A 12,931-nucleotide genomic window follows, 5' to 3' on the forward strand; every position below is an offset into this window, starting at 1 on the left:
TGAATTGGTCCACTCACACAGACAGCATCGTGAGGAAGGCGCAGCAGCGCCTCTTCAACCTCAGGAGGCTGAAGAAATTCGGCTTGTCACCAAAAGCACTCACAAACTTCTACAGATGCACAATCGAGAGCATCCTGGCGGGCTGTATCACCGCCTGGTATGGCAACTGCACCGCCCTCAACCGTAAGGCTCTCCAGAGGGTAGTGAGGTCTGCACAACGCATCACCGGGGGCAAACTACCTGCCCTCCAGGACACCTACACCACCCGATGCTACAGGAAGGCCATAAAGATCATCAAGGACATCAACCACCCGAGCCACTGCCTGTTCACCCCGCTGCCATCCAGAAGGCGAGGTCAGTACAGGTGCATCAAAGCTGGGACCGAGAGACCGAAAAACAGCTTCTATCTCAAGGCCATCAGACTGTTAAACAGCCACCACTAACATTGAGTGGCTACTGCCAACACACTGTCAATGACACTGACTCTACTCCAGCCACTTTAATCATGGGAATCGATGGGAAATGTAAATATATCACTAGCCACTTTAAACAATGCTACCTTATATAATGTTACTTACCCTACATTGTTCATCTCATATGCATACGTTGATACTGTACTCTATATCATCGACTGCATCCTTATGTAATACATGTATCACTAGCCACTTTAACTATGCCACTTGGTTTACATACTTATCTCATATGTATATACTGTACTCGATATCATCTACTGTATCTTGCCTATGCTGCTCTGTACCATCACTCATTCATATATCCTTATGTACATATTCTTTATCCCCTTACACTGTGTATGACAGCAGTTTTTTTTGGAATTGTTAGTTAGATTACTTGCTCGTTATTACTGCATTGTCGGAACTAGAAGCACAAGCATTTCGCTACACTCGCATTAACATCTGCTAACCATGTGTATGTGACAAATAAAATTTGATTTGATTTGACATGTTATTTGTTGCGGCATTGTTCTTACATATAACCATATAAAACTCAGTAAAACAAACGTCCCTTTTTCAGGACCCTGTCTATCAAAGAATTAGTAAAAATCCAAATAACTTCACAGATCTTCATTGTAAAGGGTTTAAACACCGTTTCCCATGCATGTTCAATGACCCATAAACAATTAATTAACAAGCACCCGTGGAACGGTCGTTAAGACACTAACAGCCTAGACAGTAGGCAATTAAGGTCACAGTTATGAAAACTTAGGACACTAAAGAGGCATTTCTACTGATTCTGAAGAACACCAAACAAAAGATGCCCAGAGTCCCTCTTCATCTGTGTGAATGTGCCTTAGGCATGCTGCAAGGAGGCATGAGGACTGCAGATGTGGCCAGGGCAATAAATTGCAATATCCGTACCGCGAGACGCCTAAGACAGCGATACAGGGAGACAGGACGGACAGCTGATCGTCCTCGCAGTGGCAGACCACGTGTAACACCGGCACAGGATCGGTACATCTGAACATCAAACCTGTGGGACAGATACAGGATGGCAACAACTGCCCGAGTTACACCAGGAACGCACAATCCCTCCATCAGTGCTCAGACTGTCCGCAATAGACAGAGAGGCTAGACTGAGGGCTTGTAGGCCTGTTGTAAGGCAGGTCCTCACCAGACATCATCGGCAACAACGTTTCCTAACCCACCGTCACTGGACCAGACAGGACTGGCATAAAGTGCTCTTCACTGACGAGTCACGGTTTTGTCTCACCAGGGGTGATGGTCGGATTGCCGTTTAAGACATCCTCCTCCCTCATGTCGTACCCTCCTGCAGGCTCATGGCAGTGTTCTGCCATGGCCAGAGAAGAGCCCAGATCGCAATCCCACGTCTGGGACCTGAGCACGTCTAGGACCTGTTGGATCGGAGGGTGAGGTCTAGGGCCATTCCCCCCAGAAATGTCCAGGAACTTGCAGGTGCCTTGGTGGAAGATTGGGGTAACATCTGATAGCAAGAACTGGCAAATCTGGTGCAGTCCACGAGGAGGAGACGCACTGTAGTACTTAATGCAGCTGGTGGCCACACCAGATACCGACCGATACTTTTAATTTTGACCCCCCTTTGTTCACGGACACATTATTCCATTTGTTAGTCACGTCTGTGGACTTTGTCAGTTTATGTCTCAGTTGTTGAATCTTGTTATGTTCATACAAATAGCAGGTGACAGTGAGAAGAGGTTTCTTTTTAGCTGAGTTTACCATTTCCGTAGCACGTCTTAGAGTGATGGACTGTGCCATCCCCACAGCCTCCACAATGGATCAGTCCACTCAGACAGGTGCCAATCAGACAGGTGCCAATCAGACAGGTCTCTTGTACACAATGATCACCATTTTTTTTGCAACCTGCTCGACTAAAGAATTCTCGGTCGACCAACAGCCTATCGACCAAACCGGGTCAGCCCTAATTTTAACAGTGGCCAAGTAGACGACTGTGTCTTTGATAATGTAGGCCTACCAGAGTGGCCTACCATAAAAAAAACAATGCAGAAAATCCATCCCACAAAATTTTAACATGGAAGTTGCTGTTCTATCCTTCAGCCTACATTATCAGCCAATGTGTAGTGTTCAATGAAGGCCTACATTCAATGAGACTTTTGAAAAAACATGCAGGGTTTGACATGAACCTGTCTATCCACTTGTCCTTCAGACAAGGTGGTGACTGAAAATGTTGTATTGTGTTTGATGCAAGAAACCACAATCAAATAAATGCATTAATCACATACCATCATCACTATAGAGTATATGACAAATGTATGCTACTCTGCGTATTGGCTACTTAGTTTAGGCAAGCCTGTCTAGAAATACAACAATACCCCTTTAATAAGACATAAAAAAGCTCTTGACTCGCTTTTCAAAGAAGTCTAGGAATGTACACGTTTTCTCTTGTAGGAGGCAACCACCCCCCCATTGTGACCAGAAATGAGCTATAACTGGAATAATAACTCATCAACTAGCAAAAAATATGAACATATGGCTACATACTTAGTTTTAATCTCAAAACAATTGCATCTATTCCTGACCGCTTGTGCCTGTCAATGCAATAGAATCCAACTCCGACACGCTCTGCAAAATCTCCTGCATTGTTAGTTTTGCATTAAGGTCAGATGATATTTGGGTAGAACACTACGATATGTTACTCCAGAGATCGCAATATCATCGTTTTACTACGTTAACAGGGACAAGTGTTTGAAGTTCAATCTCATGCTTCTCTGCTCGGGCTGGAATTTCTTCTGTGCGGCAGAATCGAGGGCTCTGCACGCAGGAACATTGTTTAGGAACATTGGAGCAGGTGCCAAGGCTGTTGGATTGTCTGGCTGGCTTTAGGACCATGGAGAGTGCAGCTGCATTGACCTAAACCTGAATAGTGCGAGGTTGAAGATGGATAGCTAACTGCTGTTTGACTTGACAGGAAACTAAACGATTGTTTTTAATCTCAGCGCTCAGCTAGTGTGAAGCAGCTAATTGCTGTGTGGCATGCGTTTGTCCTAAAATGTTATGCATCCCTTATCGGCTGAGTTGAATGAAGCTACAGCAACCAAGTTGATAATGTCTGGAATAATTTTTGCTGTTCTCGAAATCACATTTTAAAGCTGAAATCCTTAGTTGCTACATCCATTTTTTTTTTTTAAAGTATAAATAACAGATACACCTCTTGATTCTTGATGAAAATGAGCTTAGTTCAACTGTTGTATCCCATCAGAACCCAAAATATAAGATTATTTTACGACAATGTTTATAAACAATGTAAATGTAAACAAACACTGTATAGCCTCAAAACATGGTTAAAACTATCATTTTGATTTCATGAAAGGTAATTCCTTGCATCCATAGCACTATCTATGAATTTGAATGGTTACATTTCTTCAGGCCCATCAATCAGATTTTTAGCAAACCTAGGCCCATTTTTTATTGTTTCAATTGCGGTGACTAGCTTTAAAACTGTATAGAAATGCAGCTTTCACAACATTTCTTAGAGGGGGAAGAAACCACTGAACTTACTTGAATATTTTCCCTATGTTAATTTTCAAATGAATTTATTTTAATAAATTAGGGCAGATACAAATTAACACAATGCATCAATTTTCAAAGCTATTTGTGATACCCCAAGAACCCATGACTGGTTTTTGGTCCCCCTCCCCCATTAAAAAAAATGTCTAGAAAGCCCCTGCCTATGAGTCTGACTGACTTGACTAACCTGTTGCAGGAGGCTGTCAAGAGAGTCTTTGTCGAAGGGCAAGAGGCCGTCCTTCTGCAGGCGCAGGATGAGCTCCGGCTTCCTATAGGGCTTGAGGGCCAGCAGGTGGGTGAGGCGCTCCCTCAGGGGCCTCTGCTGCGCCGTGCTCTTCTTCCCCATGCTGCTGGAGATTATGACAGGCCGCGACGTCCGCCGCGACGGAGCTATGTCAGACAGGCCAGGCGCTGGTTTCCGGATCTGCACCTTCTTACCTGAGAAAAGCAACATTGTTGTGTGTAAGAAAGGTTGAGCCTTTGTGAAATCTAACCATGAGAGGTTGGGTTTGTTATGAGAAGTTCTAGGGTTATCTGAAGTTCTCTTCAACAGATAAAAGAAAACACTCCTATCAGGGTGAACTTTATGAGAGAACCTACGTTGTCTAGAAAGTTACCACAGTACAATTAGTTGAACAAGCTGCTTCCTGGCAAAACAGCCACATTAATCAGACATCTGTGAACCTGTGATGGTGTTTGTGGTGACTGGGCAGTTTGTTGGTTCGTTTGAGTAAGAGACGTAACTGTGTGAAGCTCTGAGCACCTAACCATCCGGCCAGCCCATTGGGCCCCACACAGGGATCCATGAGCATGCAATTATCCCTACGCTGTGAGCTCAGCCATTTTCACCAGAATTAAGGTCATACGGAGATAGAGTGTGACTAAGGCACAGCTTGGGACTCAAAATAAATTAAACCACACTGTTTCTGACTTCCTCTCCAACAAGTCAATTACAGCGTATCCTAGAAGCTTTAAAAAAAAGAAAAAATGCATAACAGAGATTACTGTGTTTCGGTTCTAGGTACACTTCAACTTCGTTTCTGTTCAGGGCTACTATGGTCTTTACTGAAGTGCAGCAGAAACAGTTTCAGTATGCAGCTCTCCTGAGACTAGTAAAAAGCCCTGGACAGGGCATCACTAGGAGGACGAAGAGCTGCTTGACTGATGCGGAAATAACACCATATTGAATTATAGCCTAGCTGATGAGCCTGCCACTGCTCTGGCTCACCGTCACGGGACCCAAACACGCCCTAATATGAGACGGCTCACCATCAGCATTCACCCTGGATTTGAACCGACATGAGGGAAAGTGTCACAAAACAAAAACAGGAATGCAAAGCCTCTTTCTAATACAGTATACATATATCCTAGACAGGGCTACAGGCCTTCTAAATTAGTAGCCTGTGCTCTGTTTGACTGAGGGCCTTACCACAGCTGAGTGTAAAGCGTAATGTCGAAGGGCCTTACCCACGTATCTCCCCCCAGGCTTGATGACGATCGCACCCCTGCTGCGGGTCTCCTCCTCTGCCTGAGCCATGCTTTGCCTGGCCTTCTGATAGGAGTCGTCTGTGGCACACACAGTGATCTTGTCCTGGATCCCACCCAGGCAGTCCAGCTGAATGCTCCCTTCACTGGGACAACAGAGGAGAGGGTTACACAGACACAAAGACCAACAGGTCAACTCACTCCCACGCTTGGGGAGATTCTCTTAGCTTCCCTACAAAAACTTTGAGTAGACACATCCAAATGGCATTAGCTTAGTTTGAGGAACATGTAACGAAAACAGAAACTAAATCAGTGCTGTTACTGTTTTTTTTTTAATGTAACAATTTAGCCTTTCTTTATGCTGCCAAACTTTCCTTGCTGTGCTAATATTCATGACATACCACTGCCTTGAGTGCACCATCATTTGATTGTCTATTCAACTGTGGATTCCCACATTATCAAACCAATGTTGCATCAAATCCTATTCTTTCCTGGTTTTCCCTGCCTTTGATTCCTCCTCACGTTGACGACGGTTTGGCAGGGGATATAACGGAATTGGCAGCCCTCAGTGGCTCTGCCCCGGGTTTATAGCGGAATTAGAGGCTCATGAGGATCCAGGTCGATGGGTGAACTCCAGCCGACCCAGTCTCTCATTAGAAATAGTTGAGGACATGGGTGTTAAAAAACTAGACAGTCAGAGCCAGGACTCAGTTCCTCTCCTTCCACCTCCACACGCAGACATCTGGCCCAATTCAATTAATTTGCTCAACATTTGTCTTTGATCAGACTGGGAGGCAAATAGGACAGAAAGCACACATGAGAGCAGATGGCACTCTGCACCAAAGCCTGTGATCAGGAAGTTCTCCTCCAAACATTTATCAGAACTCTCCAAATCCAGTTAATCTCTTAACCATGTTAACAAACTCCTCCGTATGCAAACAAACAGTCACTCAATTTAGCCTGTCCAAATAGACTTTTTCAAACCTACTGACAGAGTGGAGTCATGGTAGCTTCATTCCAAAACAGAATTAATTTCAAATAAACTGTGTTTGCATGCATCAATGCTTATTATGCATGTTTTTGAGTGATGAATGTCTCATATGTCAAAGAGGATGAGGCCAGTGCCTCTGTGCTCACTCACCTGGTGATGTATTGCTGAATGCAGTCGAAACTTCCCTGTGGGTTGTCTCTACCAACATTGGACAAGTAGAAAGTAAACGTCCGCAGCTCATTTGGATTTTCCGACCGTGGTATTGAGATTTTCTGTGGACGGAGGAGAAAATGATAAATCAACGGCCTACATTCTTTACAAGAGTGCATTTAAATTATCAATATAGGAAAGGTCATCCATAATCTGTTCCATCCAATACATCCAGCAGCTGATGTCACAGATTTAGAGAACAAATCTAACAGTCATGTTTGCTGAACATCTCACACAACCCAACTGTGTCAGTAGGGTGTTTGGGCCACTGAAATCCCGAACAGCTTAAATGCACCTTGGGATAGATTCTACAAGGGTTTTGAACTATTTTGGAAGGATGCAACACCATTCTGCCACAAGAAATTCCATCATTTGGTGTTTTGTTTATGGTGGAAAACGCTGTTTCAGGCACCGCTCCAGAATTGTTCAATTGGGTTGATCTGATGGCCGACACACACACCCTTTGAGAGCCCTCTTTCAAAGTCACGGAGATCTCTTCTTCTAGCCATGGTAGCCCAAATAATGGGCAACTGAGAATTTTTATACATGAAGCATGATGGGATGTTAATTAACTCAGGAACCACATCTGTATGGAAGCGCCTGCTTTCAATATACTCAGTATCCCTCAATTACTCAAGTGTTTCCTTTATTTTGGCAGTTACCTGTATGTGTACTGTAAAAACAAATGTTCAGTATAGGTAGGTGTCTATCCGGCTTGCATGGTGGCGATGTGGGAGGATGATGAGTAACAGGGTGAGGCTTGAGGCTAAAAGATGGGAATGCATAGCTGAGCTAGGCTAGTCTACAAGTCCCCACTGATCTGTGACATTCTGCTTGTTTAACTGGTAATGTAAGTAAATGTTACAAGCAGTAAATCGTTACACATAGGTATTTCTGAAGTAGTCAAGCCTGCTTAGCCATAATTGCTCTACTACTCCCACGTTACAGGTGTAGCTTCTAGGCAAACTTGGGAATGAGTGAAATTACCACCTAGACTACTGCCCAGCGCGGAGGCCTCTTAATCACAGGGTTCGTAGCTGGCCCACACATCTGAGGGAAAATAATTAGCCAAACACTGGGCTGCTTTTAAGAGACCCATGTGATGCAGATGTTGGGTTCTCTTGTAAAACGGATCCCGATTCCAGTATCACTATAGACAGGTGATGGTTGAGCTGTCAAAAGTTCCGTTTTCAGTGAAACACCCTGTAATCTTCTTCAAACAACAGTGAGTAGGTTAAACTGGTAGTGAGAGTTTGGAGAAATGAAGACCAATGTTAAAGCCATATGCCTCGCTCTCCTACAATGGAAAACAAATTCTAGAATTTGGGCCTGGACTCCCATGAGGATTTTAGTTTTTTAAACCTACGCCTGCTGGGGTAGAGGGTAGTTGGGTATGTGAGCAAGTCTGACTTGTCTAACAGGAGTGGAGCTCCAGGCTTGAGAGAAGAACAGTGTTGGCTGGGGTAGAGCGAGGCATGGCAGGGGAGAGGGTGGTGTTGTTGGGAGTTCTGGCAGGCTTGCTGAGCAGGATGACCCCTGGCTTGGTCTGTTGGCTTCCTGCAGTGTTGGAGAGCTGTGACCCACTGCTCCTCTAACACACTGGGGCTGATATACTCAAAGACCGCTATCTCGGTCTCTCTCCCTCTCTCGCTAGCAGCCCAACTCGGTTTACCCAAGGTCCTAACACGTGTGGAGCCTGCAGGTGGCCAACTATAAATAAACACTGGGCTCTCGGTTATGTGAGACGCTCAGTCTCAGCTCCAGTACAAACCTGCCTTTTATGCTCCACATGAAGAGATCTAGCCTTTCACAGTGTGGAGTTATCAACCCATTGCCTTGTGTGTTTATAAGAAACTCAAAGGGATTAGACCCATTATTGTAATGTCCAATTGAGGTAGCCTGGATATTCCAATAATCTTACTTCGCAAGAAGAAAACAGGACAATCATGCTTCCTCATTCAAATGTTCTACTGAATATGATCGATTCACCACTTCCTGATCATGCTTCCTCATTCAAACATCCGCTGAATATGATCGATTCACCACTTCCTGATCATGCTTCCTCATTCAAACGTTCCAATGAATATGATCGATTCACCACTTCCTGATCATGCTTCCTCATTCAAACGTTCCAATGAATATGATCAATTCACCACTTCCTGATCATGCTTCCTCATTCAAACATCCGCTGAATATGATCGATTCACCACTTCCTGATCATGCTTCCTCATTCAAACGTTCTGCTGAATATCATCAATTCACCACTTCCTGATAACTGAGGTGACTGCAGATGTGCACACCAGACACCCCTCTCATCAGTAAGACTATGTCAATCTCACACACACACTTTACAAGGGTAGTGAGTGTGTGTGTATATGTATAACCTGCAATGATTAAGAGGCAGTGGGACTCACTGGAAGGCAAAGGAGGGGTGAGTCAGTCTGACACAGTACAGGATTACAGAGTCGGGCCCCAGCTGTGAATGTGGGCTGATTGAGGCTCCACGCAACAGATGCCCTGAACCCACTGCAGGCAGGCCGGGGCCAACCAACCAACAGTAATTCTGCAGCAATGGGCTACTGCTTGAGCCTACTGGCAGTTATCTATGGACACTGGAACTTCACACAGACGTTACAGTCAGGTGGTGAATTACTACCCTCTCAAAAATACTTTATCAACATGAAAACCAGCGAGCCTCAAACCCACAACCAGACAGGTCGGAAGTTGCCTTCTCTCAGAGGAAATGCCAAGCCAAAAGGATGCATTTTATTACCAAAACATGCATTCAAATGAGAAACAGGGAGCATGGAGAGGGGTAGTCCATCCTCAACAAAAAGCTGAATGAACAGCACACTCCAGCGCACCCTCTCCACCAGACAGACACAGTCACCCACCCTACCCCCTCTTCCATCTGAAAAGCAAATGGATTTTAACAGCTATTTCCAACCCCCTTTCCTCTCTGCCTCCAGCTCCCCTCATCTTTTGCACAGTCCTGCAAACAAAGCCTCTTTTCAGGCCAGGGGCACTGGAGAGGACTGGCCCTTCACAGCAGCTCCTCCTTAGCGCCGTAATTAATGAAACAGCTGAGGGAGAGGCCGTGCAAAGCAGGGGGCATTCATCGCTGACACAAGCCTGTCCTCCAAATACAGCCAGACATACAGCCTGAGGAACACTGACACACACACTGTCGTCCATCCACCATCCTTGGCCTGTTTACCTTTCCTGACTATTCTATGAGCTGGTTCCATTATGCCACCTTGACCCTGGAAGTGACTGAATGAAAGCTCTGACAATATGAATGAATGTAAATGCTATGGTCACACTGAGCAGCCAACACATAATTTAGCAGCAAACCCCCTCACTCCCCCGCTCTCATTAGCATTCCGGTGAACTAATAGAACAGGTTCCTATCCGGTCCAGCCATGATTCAGCCATTAAACACATGCATAATTCAGCACTTCAAACACCCAGTAAAAACACCATATTTTCTAACCATCTGATCTCTCAAGTTGATGGGAGCAATTACTGATACCTCCCGCTCCCACTAGAAGCATGAATTGGGGGGGGGAAACGCAGACGCTTTAAACACTCTCCAGCTTTATCAAATATTAGACTAAGGCTTTCAAGTGATAATGTCATGTGTACAAGTACAGTGAAATGCCTTTATTGCCAGCGCTAAACCCAACAATGCAGAAATCAACATTAATGTAGTACTAAAAATAACATAAGGTAGAACAAAAACACAAGAATAAGAAAACAGGGAGTAAGATATATATAGGGTCAGTTCCAATACCATATTTACAAATGGTTAATTAAAAACATGGTCGTGCATTGCTTCAAATGAGAGAAAAGATTGTTCAAGACATTTAAAGCACAATCCAATGGCACTGAAACCTCTCACTTTGTAACCACGTTAGACACTGGATTGTATGTGACCCACCTACCTTCTGTACACAGTACTGTTCAGACAGCTCGCTTAGCTTTAGCTTATCTAGGCCTAAACAGTACTTATTATCCAAACAACGTAAATTGAACACATTAGCAACATCTGTGGCACCGCTCCAGTTTATGTTCTGATGTCTGAAATGAAAACAAATCTAATCTACACCGTCAACAATTCAGTGTAAATGTCACTAACAAACTGACTCACATTAGTGAGGGCTTGTTTGATGGAGAGATGTTGGACCAGCATCGTTAAATGTCTGGAATGCATACAGTGCTGCTCATACTGAGAATGACAATGCTCGCCTTGAAGAATTTTTTTTTTCTTCGACTGGCTAATTTGTACAGGCTGATGCTGGCCATAGTAGAAGAGCATGTGATGGGACTTGTCTGGACACACTACCCAGACAAGTTCCTTGTCTCTCAGACAGACGTTCTGTCCGTCTGTCCACCATGTGAGGGGAATATCTAGGCCTGCTAGTACAGCAGCTCTCGTCCAGCTCAGTGCAGATGTAATTGTAGCCACACATGTCGCTGCCAAAATATTACAGGAAATCTAATCCTGCCAGTCGCTCGCAGACAACACAGCTCACTGCAGCTACAGAGGCCGTCTAGTCAGCACTTGGTTATACACACACAGAACACAGTCCCTGAGTTAATGCTTTACCGATAGAAAAATGTAATCTGTGGTGCAAACTCATTTGCAGACAGTGATCACATAATTTTACTGCAAAATATAAAGAGTTGTTATTTATAACTGAAATGCACTTACCCCTTGGTTTCCAGTAAATCGGATCAGCGGTTGTGAAGACAGGTCCTAAGAGAGATAGAGGACAAATAAACACAGTCACATTGAAAACTGATCCTACTGAACAAGTGGATTTAATGGGTCAAAACTTCATAGATCCTGCTTGGTGGGCAAAAAAGAGGACCGTTCAGTAAAGCCCATTCAGGAGACAGGCACATTAAACAGTATAAACACTGTGCATTACAATTGAAATCTAACCACATCCAAATGACCACCGGATTACTATGATGAATATTTAACTAGTCTAAACGTACAGAAACCAGATAAGTAATCTGGATAATCTAGCTGTCCTTTATGATGGGACTAATCTGTCAAGCAGCGTCACCTTTCCCACAGCAGTAACAGGTGAGGAAGTAGTTGTTCTCCCATATGCATACTACTCACAGTGGACCGCTGCTTGCATGGAACTTTAAAAAAATGGTCCTGTTTGGATGAGGTAAAAGCCTTCTGTATTTCATATCAAGCACTCAGTTTACAGAGTTTTCTCGAAATTGACTCGCTGTGCTGCTCCAACTAACCTCCCTAAAATGTCAAGGCCTTGCCATCACTCAACATATTAAAACAGTCTTTAGAGGGTGACAGGATAGAAATGCAAAGCAAGCAGCAGGCCATCCACGTCAACCAGCTGCGCTCCCTTCCCTGTTTTCATATTTCACCTACATAGGCACACAGGCAGACAAAAAAAACTCACATACAGAAGTATTTCCTGCAAAACAATCTGTACACAAAAAGAAGCATGCCAGTTGTGCTGCAGTAAAATAAATGTGTGGTGTCCTCATTTGTTTTTCATCACTCAGACTATTCAGTGCACCGGCAAGCAGTTGGTATACTGCCAGCCAATTAGAATGGTGTTCCTGGTGCTGACAATTTTGTTGTTGATATTTCCCACTGTTAGCAGCCACCAGATGAGGCCCAGATAAATATGGTGAAGTTATGGGGGACAAACATGAAATAAATCAAAACTCCATAGATGTTTGCAAAGCACTTGCATAAAATCAGATGAGCAATGAGTATAGGACTTGCCTGATCAATGTACTCAAGAGCACAGCCAATCATATTCATTTCATAATGACACAGGCAGACTAAAGGCAGACTATTCACACAACTGAGTTGTGTGTATAGCCATGTGAATTACCACACAAAAAGCCTAACATACAAAGAACAAATATTTGGTCACAACTACATTTTTAAGTAAAGTAACTTTGGTAAGTAACAATGTGTACATAAACTTTTATCCATAGCACTGCGGTTCTGGAACGCCATCAGTGTAGTCATCTACAAGCCTTACCGTGTCTGAATGTGTGGAAGAAAAATAAGATGGTTTAAGAACAGGCGCTGAACTCAAAACAAGTTACCCCTTTCACCTAAGGTAAACCTTTAAACCTATTGCACAATGGGTTACACTGTTAAAGAAGCCATGGTCTGCAGTATAGCAGACCACTGGGCACATCAGCATAGAGCTTACTCTATCAA

General features: G+C 44.0%; 1 protein-coding gene across 1 annotated transcript in view; it reads right to left on the reverse strand.

Moving 5' to 3' along the window:
- Positions 1–12,931, reverse strand: part of LOC112234332 (RNA polymerase II elongation factor ELL) — a 42,771-nt gene that overhangs the window by 14,492 nt on the left and 15,348 nt on the right. The window contains exons 2-5 of the mRNA XM_042305312.1: positions 11,423–11,467; positions 6,649–6,770; positions 5,490–5,653; positions 4,210–4,460 (exon numbers count right to left, since the gene is read on the reverse strand). Of these exons, the coding sequence (XP_042161246.1) occupies positions 4,210–4,460; positions 5,490–5,653; positions 6,649–6,770; positions 11,423–11,467 (582 nt within the window). The remainder of the gene's footprint in view (positions 1–4,209; positions 4,461–5,489; positions 5,654–6,648; positions 6,771–11,422; positions 11,468–12,931) is intronic.

Source organism: Oncorhynchus tshawytscha, linkage group LG01 (assembly GCF_018296145.1).
Source record: "Oncorhynchus tshawytscha isolate Ot180627B linkage group LG01, Otsh_v2.0, whole genome shotgun sequence".
NCBI classification, from domain to species: domain Eukaryota; kingdom Metazoa; phylum Chordata; class Actinopteri; order Salmoniformes; family Salmonidae; genus Oncorhynchus; species Oncorhynchus tshawytscha.